General features: G+C 42.1%; 1 protein-coding gene across 1 annotated transcript; it reads right to left on the bottom strand.

The window, feature by feature from the left end:
* Positions 1–2,241: 2,241 nt before the first annotated feature.
* Positions 2,242–7,361, bottom strand: LOC104571579 (bone morphogenetic protein 7). The gene is made up of 5 exons (XM_088528837.1): positions 7,040–7,361; positions 6,680–6,819; positions 5,174–5,290; positions 3,819–4,020; positions 2,242–2,761 (listed from the first exon to the last, which is right to left on the bottom strand). Exons 1-5 carry the CDS (start codon positions 7,359–7,361, stop codon positions 2,316–2,318), a joined length of 1,227 nt encoding a protein of 408 aa, XP_088384963.1. The 3' UTR covers positions 2,242–2,315.
* Positions 7,362–14,624: the final 7,263 nt, after the last annotated feature.

Here is a 14,624-nt window from a genome sequence, read left to right as displayed (position 1 = left end):
CGTCCAAAACTACTGAGTGCTTCTAGCTTGACTGTGCATATTTCACCTATTGTGGTGCAGCACTTTTTTAGCTGATATTCAATGTGCCCATCATTTATTTATTAATTATACCTGCTTTTCAATGGAAAAATCTGTCATTTTTCCTGGTATCTGAAACACGAGGAAATCCATTAAGATAGCCTGGAAAAAAACGGTAAGTTTCTGAGTTGAGCAGTGAAGGATGCTGCAGATAGACTGCGGATGGTGCTTGAAGAAATGTTTGTCATGTTACAGATATAAGACTGGGGTGTGTTGGATGCAGAAGCTGTTCCAAATGCAGCCCCTCTCCCAGCATTACTTCACAGAGCAAACTTCAGGCTTCAGTCCATAAGATCCCTGCTAAAACAAGCATCAATAATACCAGCTGAAGTCACCAACCCAAAGTGACCTTGCCTGGAGTCTCACTCTGGACACCTTTTCCCAGTCACAAGCTATGGTTCCTGCAGATTTAAAATCCCACAGCCACTTTTGCAGTAAAAAGGCAATACAGCAAAACAACATTCAGAAAATAACCTAAGTAAAGTAAGATTATGATTCTTTACTCTTTCCAAGTCTCTTTGAACGAGTCCAACAGATAGGAGAGGCTAATGGCCCCATTACATTAGCAGTTAGCACCACCCAACTACTAAGCTTGTATTTCACCTTACTAAGCTAACCATGTACTAAGATTTGTTTTTCCCCTTCTTCTTCTTCTACACATAAATTTTATTTAGATCAAGAAAGATTTTACCCATTTGACTGGGAACCCATGACGTTCACCCATGCACTTTTGCACAGCATCTGTCCAATTCCGGTGGGTGGCTCCTCCACCCCACACTGCTCCAGGCTGCATGTCCAAGTACATCCATTGAAGCCCCTGGGAATGACCTTTCTTCCAGAAAGAATTTGATCACAGCTTTAGGAAGAAGGCTCAAAGACAGCGTGATAAAACAGACCAATATTACATTGTACATTTTTATTTGAAATTAATATTTTATAGTACAGATTAAGTTAATATACTCAAAATATTTGTTTTTTAAATAAAATTATATAAATCAGTATTTACAGAAAAACATTTACATGAATATTTTTCTGGTCCTTTTTTTTTTTTAAATCTCATTGGAGTAAAAAATTCTCCATAAACTTTCTGTCCATGGGAAGTGTCATGTAGTCAGGTGTCAGCCTCCTTCAGTGAGCAATGAACGCAAGAAACCTAACTGGGCTTAAAGCACAGTTCAGTGAGCTGACTGAGGAACCGCTGTGGTCTAATTGTCTGCATTAAAAAGTAACAAGACATCAAGGTGTCAGGGGTCCTCTTCTATGCCTGTGTCCTACGTGTCAAGGAAGAATGAAAGGGAAGTGAGCATCTCCCATCAAACTTTCCTTAGACACAGGAGCAGGGCACCATCCAGCATGTTCTCACAGACCTCCGAAGTTGGCTCTCTTCCTTCCTTCCTCCTATGCGATATAGGTTCCTAGCCAAGCTGAGGATACCACTGTACAAACACACACTGAAACATAGACTCTGCTGCCCCATAGACAGCTGAAGAGCCGCAGAAGAGCATGGTGGAAGAAAATACGAAGAGGGTACTTGCTGGTCCTTCACCATGCAGAAGAGCAACCCCCAATCAGAAGTCACATTTCCTAATTCCCACACAGCTACTAGTTCTCTATTCCCTTGGATTTCTTAGTGGGCAGCAAGCCCCAGAGAGATTTCATGTCCCTCTGCATTTGGCAGATATAAAAGTGGTGTGAAGTGTGTTTCTGGCAAATGCATAACCTGCAGGTGGAGGAAGCCTCTGGTGAGAGCTCTGAACAAACCCACATCCCCAAAGCTCTGGCTAAGAGTGAACAAGGCTTTTGGGTCACACGGCCAAAGCTGAGTACGGTTCTGTTCCCGAGAGAGCTGCACCCGTCTGGGCTTGAGGCAGGAGGAGATGCCTGTCAAGCTGCCTCAATATACTAACCACCTTTGTTTGAATGTTCACTTCTTGTATTTGGATTCATTTACCCAATAGTTCCAGTTTTTCATGTTTTCCCCTGGATCTTAGTCAGTCAAACTGGTTTCCATGCATATCAGCAAACCCACAGGAAGCCCACAGCTCTCTGAAAGCTGGCCTTACACTTCTTTCCACATGGCCACGGTGTGGGTTGGTGAATTGGAAACACAGCTGAGCTTCTGGCTCACCCGCCCCATAACCTGAAATGCCATTTCTCTTGATATCTTCAGCAGCAAATGGGGTACGGAGTCCAGGTACATGTCAAATGCAGAAAAAAAAAGTGTGGGGGAGGTCCTGTTAATGACATCCACACCTTGTTGCCACCATGTCTTTATAATTTTTAAGGACCACATTCTCTTTGTCATCAAAGTAGAGAAGATTGAGGGACTTCAATTCATCTGGCACACAGCACGGTGTGCTGACATCTTGAGACAACTTGAGTGTATGGACTATGGACTGGACAGTGGCGTGGTTGGTTGCATTTTGGTTTTCCCCTAAGGGAAAGAGACAGGTTCCTCTGCAATAAAATGCATTGTACCCACTTGGGTAAATAATCCACCCTGACCAGCCAATAGCGCGGAAGTCGACGTAGAGCTCCCTCCGGTGACATGCTGCTACGTGGCTTTTGGTGGAAGGCACTTCAGCAGCCCGAGGTCTCCTGCTTGAGTGGCTGCGGTCACTGATGTGAGCTTGGCGAGGCACACGGACCAAAGAGTTGGTTCTGGCAGGGTTCAGCTCCGGTTCTGAAAGGGAATTGTTTGTTAAACTTTCTCAACAAACAAACAAACAAACAAAAAACCCAAACCAAACAAACAAAAAAACTGCTTATTTTCTAAGCACAGTGAGGCAACTGTTCTGTTCAAGAAGGTCTATCTCATGAAATTTCATCAAATCCTTTGGAATGGATTCCATGGATTCCAAAACGACAAACTACAGAACTGCTGAAAGGCGTGCATATTCCATTTCAACTGTATTCCACAAACTGTCCAACTTTCCCAAAGAGGATTTTCCTCTTTGTGGTCTGAAAAGCCACAGCTCAGCAGAAACATAAAGCAAAAATCACAGCATCCTACCCCACGCAAAGCTTGCTACTGACTAAACCAGGATCTAGGATTTCCTTGTAATAATTTTTATTTGAAAACAAAATTTAACAGGTCACCCTCATTTTTAATCAGTTGCCAAAAGTCTCCAGACATGAAAGAGAATCATTTTTGCCCCTCCTCCCAGTTCTACTTCTCTGCATGTATTAGGCTGTAAAATCCAGCCTTACTTGGTTTTATTGGAAGACCAGTGGGAGCGGTAAGAGACTGTTTTGTAATTTAAGGGATGAGGGCGTTGTCTGATGAAAACAGCCTTTAGTCACAATGCTAATTAGTCACTGAAGTTAAATAGGTGCTTAAACACCAAGCCAAGGACAGAGAGGCTTAAATTGCTTATCTAACAACCCCTTCTACTCTTGAAAATTGCACGTAATGACGCTAACTTTAGTTGCATTACCAGCATTTTCAAAAACTTTTCCAGGTCACCAAGGAATGAAGCCTAAACTGAATCGTATATTTTTTGATAAAATTATATGTATAGAAATTCCTATCATTTTAAAAGCAAAATAAATCAAGCTTTTGAAGGTAGAGATGACCCTGACAGCAATTTTATCAAAGCAAACTGGTCAGTGATAAACCTGGACAGGGATTCAAGGCTGCAAGTAAATACTGAGGTGAGGTATATTATCAGGCAGCAGAAGGTGACAGAAGATGAATAAGAATTTCATATTTTAAGAGAGCTGTTGTTCTATGAACCTACTTGTGGAAGAGGGCACAAAGCTGGAAGATCTCCGTTTGTGACTGTTTGTGAAGAGGACAAGGAGGGCGTTTCTACTCTCCTGCAGAGTTCCCTGGCTCTTAGCAAACTTCACCAGGTTGTGCTCAATTCTATTATTGAAAGCATGTGTTGTAGTTATCAAAAAACCATGGTTGAAGCTGCTGTTTCCAACCCATTTGGAAACCTGGTAATGAAAGAGAGATGAGAAAATATTATTTCAATAACCCCATCACAGCATTAAGGAATTTCCATATTCAGAAAAGGAAACAGACTATGAGAGTCTAAGAACATACTTATATTATCACAGATGTAAGGTCATAATATAGTTAAGACTGAATTGAGTTTATACATAAGCCAATAATTCAACATGTAAAAATACAAAAGACAGTATATACTCCTCCAAATTATATTTACAGGAAAATATTTTTATGATAATTTCTAGTGAATAGATTAAACTATGAGTTAAAATTAACGTTAGAATTTAGTATTTCCCAGCTCTAGCCAGAACTTTATTTTTCTTAGTAAACAAAGTTTCTTTATTTTCTCCAGATTTTTCATAGTATTATAAACTCATTTAAATGTCTCTCATATACATGGGACTTGAAGAAATTAACTTGCTATCAAGCAAATTTACTTTATCTAGTAGTTGTAATTATAAGCTAATAGATAAGGCCAAGCCATTCTCAAGCAAGGCTCACTGTGACCTAAGATATAACTCTGCCAAACAACCAAGCACTATGCTGATTCTCATTTTAAAGCTTAAACAATTAAAAACATTATCAAGGATTATATATTTAATATATTTAAAGCTGAGATCCCTTTTTTCCCCTAAAATCCTGTGTGCTATTAAAAGTAATTCAGACACTGATAGTTTAAGGATATCTACTAAAAAATCCTTTAAGCTAACATTAGGAATTTTATAGCTTAAATTAAAATTAAAAATAATTCAAACATGATAAATTCCAGAAACACAATGCTAAAGCACCAAAACAACCACACTTTTGCTATGCAGTAAAGCTGTGAGGATATGAAAAACTAGAACGTATTGTTGCCCCACAGGCAACATCGTGATCTAATGTGTTTAATCACAGTGACATTTTGGCCTCATGTCCCTTTCCCTTTGGGTCTTCCTGTCTGTGTTGCCAACAACAAGTAAACATTTCTCCTTTAATTTATGCAGCTCCACATGTACTTCTGAGTGTAGAGGGAAAATTTATCTGTTTGCTGTCACCCTAGAGCTTGGCTTGACCCAGCATAAAGGCAGCGCTGGAGCTGCCACCCAGCAATTATCATAAAGGAATCTGAACTAGAAATTAAAGTGAAATTTCTCTGCTTACTGTCTGTGTGACATTGAACACTTCCCAGCCCTCTGTGTACAATGACAATAATCTTGATGCAATGAGGTGCTTTTTCTGTGGCTTACTTCCACTTTCCAAGAGTTCAAATACTTCCACCTGGAAAAGAGCAATACAGCAAAACTCGAGATGAAAATAATTGCTTTCTTTTCAAAACAAACAAACAAACACCCCAAGATTATAGTAACTTCTACAACATCACAGGTGGAAAGCTATGCTGGAGGCCCAAACTAAGCAAAAAGTTGCTTGTAGCCTGCTTAACAGAAAAGTAAGTACAGGCACATGCACATCCTTCAGAGGAAGGATACTGAACCATACGGATTGTCTTGTTCACACCAGTAATTGTTTCCTACGATGTTACATGTATTTACCTTTAATGAGCAACCAATTTTATTATCAAGTAAAAGCTAAGCAAGCACCACAAGCACAATGAAAAGTACCCCCCTCTGCCCACCCCAGGGGATGACATAAGCATTAGGGTCACAGAGTGATGAACTGCACCAGGAAACAGATCCAAGGAGAAACCTTTTCCTTTCTTGCAAGTTAGTTTTCGTGTGGATTAGAGAACTTGGGTGGCTATTCAAATGCTTGTGCAACAAGGAATGGACACTGCAGGGCGGGAACAAGACACTGAGGGGCGGGGAAGGAAGAAGCATTGGCTTAATTGATGGCTTTTATTGTTAGTGGAATTACAGCCTAACAAATAAGAGTGTATTTATTTTCAGATCATAATGAAAACATTAAATATGCAGCAGAGCATTTATAGTTGCACATAGCCCCTAAATATTAAGAACGATCAAAAAGAAGTATATGCACATAGAAAAGTATCTTGATCATCCTTTTCTCTTTTGCACATATGGCACGATCTAAATCTCCTGCTACTCTGTGCCTCTGTCCTCAAGTTTGCAAAAAAGACTGATCCCAGCTTGTGGCACTGGAACAGGTGAACTAAACTTTAGAGTCCAGGCTAATTCCTGTTATTACAATTGTGATTATAAACACACACATACACAGATAATATAAATATACGCACACGATTCTTTGATTTTTTTTTTATAAATGCACAACACATACATATATATATACACACATACACACTTTTTTGAGTAGTGCAAGCAGAAAACTTTGAATCTGGGTTTCAAAATATCGCAGTAGTCAGAAAAGTATAGATATACTTTCTAAAGCAAAAACACTCTGACAGTTACGCCAAGATAAAACCGTAGACTGTGAAATGACTTAGGTATCTGCAGGGAGAGCTCAGCACCAGATAGCGAGAAGGAGAGCCCATTGCCTAACCCCAAACCTGCATGCACTCCTTTGCAGGCTGGAGACAGAGAAAGGAACCGCCTTCTGCTTTGGGGACCATAAACAAGCACACAAAAGTAAAGTAAGTGTATCCAGTAAGTGTTTATACTCACCCCTTCTCTCCTTCTCACTTTCTTTCAGTATTATTATCAATAAAAGTTTACTGATTATTTCCCCCCTTACCTTGCAGAAGTGTGGCGAATCCGACCTCCTAGCCAGGGCTTTTTTCTTGAGCTTGAAGACTCTAAACTCGGCTTTCAGCATCTGCTCGCCCTTCTCCATCGCGCTGATGTCGAAGTAGAAGTGATGCTGGTCTACGCGGACTGCGGAGGGAAGACGCGTTAGGCACTGGGTAAAACACCATCACGCTTTCCGCAGTAGCGGTCAGATCTGTTCGAAAGTGGGTTACAGCTGGTAACCGCAGGCACGAGGTGGAAAATAAGCCCGGCTCCCCCAGCAGACCCCTCAGAGCACGGAGGCTCTTCCCGAGCGGGAAGCGCGAAGAGGCTCCCGCGGGGCTGCCCGTCCCTGTCCCCGTCCCACCTCGGTCCTCGAAGCTGCGCACCACGTTGCCCTCGAGCAGCCCGGGCGCGCGCGTGATGCCGTTGGCGTCGGCCACCTTGTTGAAGAGGTCCACCATGAACTGCGGCGGCTTCTTGCGCGGCAGCACGTCGGGCGGCAGCTCCTCGATGTCGAAGACCTCCCGCAGCCGCTGCAGGGCGGCCGCCAGCACCTCCTGCCGCGGGCCGGGCGCGAGCGGCAGCGCGGCCGCCGCCGGGGGCCGGCTCGGCAGCCGGGGCAGCGCCAGGGCCAGGGCCAGCGCCAGGGCCAGCCCCAGCCGCGCTGGCGGCCGGCGGGGCGCCATGGGCCCGGCGGGCGCGCGGAGGCTGCGGGCGCCGCGCGGGGGCTGCCCCCGGCCCCGGGCGCTGCCCCCCGCCCCGCCCGCGCCCTGAGGGGCCGCCGAGGGCCGCGGGGCCGCGCGGGGGCTGCGCGCGGTGCTGGCGGCCGGAGGAGGCTCCGTCCCCCCCGCTTGAGGGGAATTCCTGCAGGATGAGGCGCTCTTATAGCCCCCGTCCCGAGGCGGACCCGGCTCCCGCGTCCTGGGGAAGGCTCTAAGCGAGGCCCGACGGCTGGCCCGGACGTAGGAAGCAGCTGGTCTTTAGTACAATGGGGCAAGAGTAGCCACGTTTCAGAGTAATTAGAGATGGGGGAGAGCGGAGAGGGAGGGAGGAGAGATAATGCGTAAACATACGCATTTTGAAAGTCTTTTCTAAAGCTTTAATTATTCTCACACCGAAAAAAAGCCTTCCAGCAGCATATTTTTTCCCTTGGTTGATGAGAACTGCATCAAGCAGACTCAACCATTTTAAGACTGCCTCAAGAAAGAACAATTTCAAATACCTGATTATACCACGTGACCCAGAATTCCTGGGATTTCCAAAGAAAGAAAAAGGAAAGTAAATTATGTGTCGTGTAGAAATATCTCCTGGCTCCTTTCCTTAGGCATGCTACACCACACTAGGAAGCACTTGCACCAAGGAAAAAGTATGTGGGGAGGGAGCAAGACGGAGAGGAAGTGGCTACATCTGTGCTAATTAAGGCTATCAAAAAAAACCCATCTAGTTCATTCCAACAGTTCTGATGTAGGGAAAGTTGCCTCACCTTTTGCTGCTTTAAGGCTGAAGTTCCTGGGGCCCTTACTTAGCCCATGGGGTTTTCAGCTCCAGCCACCTTCCTATTTCTGCTCCTTCAAGCCTCCAGCTGTTGCTGTAGCCACGTGAAATAATTTTGAAATAGTTATTATTGCAATTTTTCCCCAGCAGGCCAGTTAGCCATGTGAGGTGCAGTGCAAGGGCAGATGGAGAAAAACAAGAAGCACCTTTGGGTTAATGAAATCATTTTGAAGAGCACCACTGCAGCACAGGAATCTAATGCTGATCCTCAAAACTCAGTTGCCTTGTAAGGGCTGTAAGGGATCTCATCTTAACAGCAGTGCTCATTTAAGTAAAACCATTGCTACTACCTGCACCAGGGCAGCATTGAAGGAGACTGTCAATACATGAGAAACCATCACCAGATTGTTTTTCAGATATCCTAAAAGCTTAGTTCCACCCAACTGTTTCTTCACATGCTTATCCTCACAAACGCCACCCTGCTCTTGGGCTTCTGCCATTTACAAGTAGTATCTTTCCTACATGTATACTTCCATTCCTTCCTCCCATGGTGCTGCTTCCAGACATTAATGTCTGGAAATGCGCAGCTAGGGTTCCCAAACAACCTTAAGTCTGCCCTAGAGGGAAGGATTTATGAAAATGTCCTCTTCGTTTAATATAAGCTGGGACCACAAACAATGAAATGCCTCAATCATGGTAGTACGACTGCAGAATTTCCAGCCTACTGTTAGCCAAACATAACCCACTGAGTGCTGTGTTCTTTTATTCTCATATTTCTGATTAGGCACACAACATAATGAAAGCCTCGCTCCCTATTCTTTCGTAAGACTGCATGACTCACCACTTATGTAAGCCTTGCACGGGAGCTTACGGATGATACTGCCTCCTGATTGCAATAAGTGTAAGCCTTCAACCGCCTCGTTCTGCACAAGCAAAACAGAAGACTAGCTCACCTTACATGTTAGGAGCACAGTAGCTCCAGGAACCCAAGAAAAGTATGGATTTTGTAGGGAACTATGATAATACTTAGTTAACAACATAACATTCTAGATGAACTGTCTAAAATATTCAGTATGTCGTCCTTTTCCTTCTCCCTTTCAAATGAGTGTATAAACAGGTTGGCCTATAGAATTCAAAATCAAGCATAGCTTATAGTTGAGAACAATACAATTCTTGTATGGTCTCCCTCTTCATCTTTGATGCCATTGTAATTAATACAGGACACCAGTACTGAAATATCACGGCTATTATCAGCCACATGCTAATATCAGCAGATAGAGAAAGCTCATTTGGGAACCACCATCAAGCATTTCACAGCCTTAACAAATCTGGATTTAAATGAAAGATACAGAGATGAAGAATATACTTTTTCTTCCCCTTAATTTACCAATATTTGTTTCATTTTAGCACTGGCAATAAAGAAACCAGTGGACAGAGGAGGCGGGCAGTTGCATCTTTCTCCCCACAGCTGCCCTGACACTTCTCAAATACTCTTTGCATCCAAGTTCTGTTATTCTTAGTTCAGTTACTCACTACAGATGTCTTATTTTTTTCTGGAAAAGAAAAAGAAATGAAAACTTTTCTGCTTCCTCAATACAGCTTAACACACTGCCGTCCTCACTGTGGCTTTTGCAGGCAGGGGCCTGCACACTAGAACACACAGTTGTGCAGGCAGGGGAACACACTAGAAGCACAGCAGCTGTCTCATCCCCATTTGAAAATGAAGAGAGGAACGACTCTTGTCGGACATGACCTTGCTTGTAACTATAGTAGAGGCAGCAAAAACAGTATCGCCAACAAGAATTAGGAATCATCTTCTAAGGCTCAGGTGAAGGAACACAACTGTACCACATCAGCAATACCACGAGAAGGAGGAGTGTTGACCTCACCCCAGAGCTTAGAATAGCAGTCCCTTGAGGGGCAGGTAGATTGAGAGCTACTGAGTTTGTAAGAGTATATTCAGCATTTAGCTTGAACATTGGAACAGGAAAATTATAAATGGCCTTAAGTAGCAAAGAGTGTTTTTACCACGTACCTAATATATAAATACCTTTCCCTGAGGAGATAAACTCCCAAGCGCAGACTTGCCAGCACATCCTGACTCTAAGGCAGGTGCCCTACTCAAGCCCTTCAAAGTGGACTGTCAGCATTTTGTATGATAGTTTTGTGCAAAGTACAGTTGCTAAAATCATGATCCAGAAAATAAGATGCTGTATTATCTCTGCTTTTCCAGCCAGATCATCTGTGCACTCTGCCATCACTTGGGAGCACCTCCCAAGGCTTGAAAGATTTCCTGCCTTCCCTAAGGACTATGCCTATAAGGAAGACAAGTGGGAAGGTAGTAAAGTACCTCATCCAAGGTCACACAGCAGTTCAGAGCAGTGACATTTGGATCTACTTTCTCATAGAAGATCAAAATAGGTAGACTGCTCCACATTTTAAACCATCTCAGTGACTATGCATGATGATATACTTCTCTCCCTCCAAGCCTGGCTTCTCTGTAAACAACACCAAAGTAGAGGTTAACTTTAGACATAAACCTCTGACTAGGATTGGATCCAGCTGCACCCAGATTCCTCTCTGGAGAAGTTTTGAAAGCAAGGATGTGCCTCCCAAATCTTGTAACTCAACAGGAGGGTTTCCCCAACACTTTCAGCTGACCCTGTCCTCCACACAGTAAATAATTAGGTGAACATTGCCACTAAACCTTGTTAAATCATTGTCTCATGATGATGGAACTTTGTTGAATCACTTTGTGACCTCAGTAAAACATACTGTTTCACTCTCCTACAAGTGAAGGACATCATTCCTCACTCATCCACAGCACTATGCTACCTAACAAAAGGAAAGAATTAAGTAATTTATTGGCTGATATACCAGAGCTTTTTTTTTTTTTTTTTTTTAAGATTAGCTGCTACAGGCACTATCACCATCATCTGATTTTTTGAAAACTATATAGAGTCATAGAGTCATTAAGGTTAGAGGGGACCTCTAGAGATATCTAGTTCAACCCCTCTGCACATGCAGAGCACGTGGCACAGGGTGGCATCCAAGCGGGTTTTGAAGATCTCCAGAGAAGGAGACTCTAAAACCTCTCTAGGCATCTCAAAAAACTGTCTGGAATCCAGCCAGCAGTGGGCTCCAGAAGGTCGTTCTTTGGGGGGGACGGGGGGGGAGGACGACTCCCTATGCAACAGACTCTTTCTATTCAATAACATAATTCACAGGTAACTGTCCTTTGCATTCAGCAATGTCAATAAACATACAGAGATTGAAGAAAAGTCAGCATTTAGTGATTGTTCCAATCGTGCACATGTAACACTCTTCTTTCCATGTTCCAGAGACACCTTTTTTTTGGTTCTGATGAAAGCTTCTATCAGAAAGCTAGTCTTCAAGAAATGATGTCATAGGTCTACCATTGGTGCTGCATTTACAGCAGCTGAGGATCTGGAAAATCCTCTGTTGTTCTCTGAACAACAACAAACCCATCATGCCCTTCTAAAAAAAATCACCCCTTCTGCTGCAGCTCCTTGTAAAGAGAATAATTACCCTACTAACATGACAGTCAAAATTAGCTAAGTTCTATCAATTTTGGAATTCAAAGAGTCAAATAAAGATGATATTCAGAGTGCAAGTGTCTACAGGTGACTTTCAACTGAACCCCAAACTTACAAATATGAACGCTCCATTCTTCACAAGTTTAGTAGGGAGGGTCACATTTCTTAGCTGTAGTAGACTCATTTCTCCACATGGTGTAGCCCTTTGAGAGATGCTGAGCCAAGTATTAGGTTGTGGATTTAGAAATACTCCATTCCATTTTTATCACAATTTACCTCCATCTATCCAGCCAGCATCTTGCCAATACTTCTTGTTTACAAGAGACAGACACACACATCCAACCTTCAGGACAACCTTCACTTTTCCCCAGGTTAGAGTTTGCACTATGTTTTCTAGGTTAGTTATGACATTAGGAATTAATTTTACGCAGCCAACTCATGCAAGTGTTCAGCAAATGGACAAACAAAGGAGGACAAAACAAACCAACGCACACCTGAAAGAACATGTAAGAAGGAAGGGACAGAGGTGGGGAAAAGAGAAGCAGTTACTAAACTTATTAAAAAAAAACCTTCGCTCTCCCCATCCCCCCCTTTTAATAAACATTTATGGTTTGAAACTAGAGCAAGCATTCTGACAATTTCTGACTTCACCTGTTGACATGTGTCACGTGTTTAATCCAGCAAATAGTGCTTCCAGCTGACACTCCCCACAACCATCTAAAATCCACGTTTTTGTTCTTTTGGCTTTCTAGATTTGGGTTCAACTGTACTCATCTACAGAGCTGCATGGATATAGGGCATACCCTATATATCTGGGTGTGAGATTTCTGAAGCACCACGGGGTACAGTAGCTTTTAGTGTCTCCACCAAAAAAAAAAAAAAAAAAACCAACTTTCAGTAGTTCCTTGTCATATACGTTTTCTGTTTGAAAGATAATACTCCATTTCATGCTGAGATGTCCTTCTCTAACAAGATTTTATGTATTTCTTCAACTGGATTCCTAAGTTAACAACTTTGTTTTGAACAGTCCTTATCCCCTTCTTGCCAAGAAAATAAAAATGCAAAATATGCACATTCCATGCGGAATGAATTTTGGAATCACACACAATTTAAGTCTCAACTACTGACTATAACACTGAATACCTGGAGACTGAGAAGGCTAAAAAGCAAGCTTTTGAAAGTGCTATGCGTCTATAAAATACCTGATGGTGAGTATGTTTGTCTGTGCAACATTAACTGGGAACTGTTATCAGATCTACTTTAAAGACATCGATAGAAATTAACTTTACACACAGGTAAAGCTAAACAAGCACAAATCAGATGAAGAGTGGGAGTATTCTGACGAAGAGTAGGAGTAGTCTGAAACAACTTTCCTACTTGAAGTACTCCAGCTGTATTCCAGAGTCACAGACCTTTACCAATCTCTTACCAATCTACAGAGCTTTAATCACACACATACAAACACTTGAAATGCTTAAATGTATTTCCTGAATATTAGACTAATTTAGCTGTTTAGTCTTTTAAATCTCCACCAATAATAGAAATACCTAGTTGCTAAAATTCATAATTTGAAGTTTCATGGAATAAAATGTTCTTAAATACAATAACTTTGTCATGGAGCCACACAACGCAGGAAATGACTGTTTCCCCAAACCATTCTATCTGTCCCAGTAAGACTTCTAGAACAGATTTTTTTTTTTTTTTGTTATTTTAATAACTCCATAAAAGCCAAGGATTTATAAAAGCACATGCAAGTCCATTTACATCAAGAAAGCATCAGTGAGAAGTGACAAACTTTCTGTAGGACAGAAACTATGTCTTTAAGACTGAATGCAATAAATAAAAGAGGACACACAAACTGACAGCTAAGGCAACACAAGCATCTTTGCTGACAGCTGAATTCCTGGATTGTTTCAGGGGAAAAAGCTCAAAACCAATTAGAATTCCCTACAGCTCTAGAGAAGAGCAAAATGGCTTTGTTTATACTCTTTTTGCTAATCCATTATAAGTCATATCAACAGACTTACCATTTTCTGAGCATTTTTGTAATTTAAAGCTAGATTTTTCATTTAATCTCTCCCCTGAAAGCTCTTATGAACATAAACTGGATCAGAAAAAGAGATGCCAGAAAAAGGTGCCATAATCCTGACATCCAAACTCCTGGATTTCCTGGGCTGTCTGCTCTCTCCAATTCCAGTATGAAAAGCCAACTACTGTGAGGAGTTATTGAGAGCGATGCAGCACCTTCTGCAATCTCGCTACTGATTCTTTAGCACAGAGCAAAAACAACAGGAAACGCTCCTAGAAGTATCTGAAATACCACCTTTCTTTAGCATAGCAAAGTAACACAGTTTATCCGCTTGCTTCACCACTTACCTTTCAAATTTTGTTTGTATTTTCACTTGAAATAAAACAGAATGCATAACTTGAAGAAAAAAAAAAAAAAAAGACACAGCAGCTCATTTTTTTTTTCCCCATAGCTTAGGGAGGAGGAGACCATTAACTACATTTAGCTGTTACTAGTTTAATCTATACCGTAATTCAATATTGCTGCAAAAATCTGCAAGGATGTCAGTGTGTTCTCATAACGTATTCAGTATTTTTTTTTTTTTCCCCCTTCTCCAAAGAAGATTTCTTTACCTGGCACATCAACACCTTGAAAACAGGCCCAAAACAGGAGTCCGGCTTGCTAAGTTAAGCTGATTCTTTCATCCTTGGAAAGAAATAGGTATTAATTTAGAGCCTGTCTGACTGATAGAGAGGCTGAGATTTTATCTATTTACAGAATATACGTGACTTGTAACTTTGGAATGTGCTCCCATTATGCCTCTGGTTGACCAAAAGTGATTATGTTTAGTGACATGGAACTCATTCTCCTTCTGAGGAACTAACATCTCA

The sequence above is a fragment of the Tinamus guttatus genome, unplaced genomic scaffold (assembly GCF_059628265.1).
Source record: "Tinamus guttatus ecotype Peru unplaced genomic scaffold, ASM5962826v1 Tinamus_guttatus_pri_ptg000314l, whole genome shotgun sequence".
Taxonomy (NCBI): Eukaryota; Metazoa; Chordata; class Aves; order Tinamiformes; family Tinamidae; genus Tinamus; species Tinamus guttatus.
The sequence above is the reverse complement of the archived record's forward strand: the minus strand, read 5'-3'. Positions and strand labels throughout refer to the sequence as shown.

Coding starts and splice junctions, on each gene's coding strand:
- LOC104571579 (XM_088528837.1), bottom strand. CDS start 7,361: ATGGCGCCCCGCCGGCCGCCAGCGCGGCTGGGGCTGGCCCTGGCGCTG. Junction 6,820..7,039: donor GCGCAGCTTCGAGGACCGAG/GTGGGACGGGGA, acceptor TTCCCTCCGCAG/TCCGCGTAGACCAGCATCAC. Junction 5,291..6,679: donor ATTCGCCACACTTCTGCAAG/GTAAGGGGGGAA, acceptor GCTCTTTTCCAG/GTGGAAGTATTTGAACTCTT.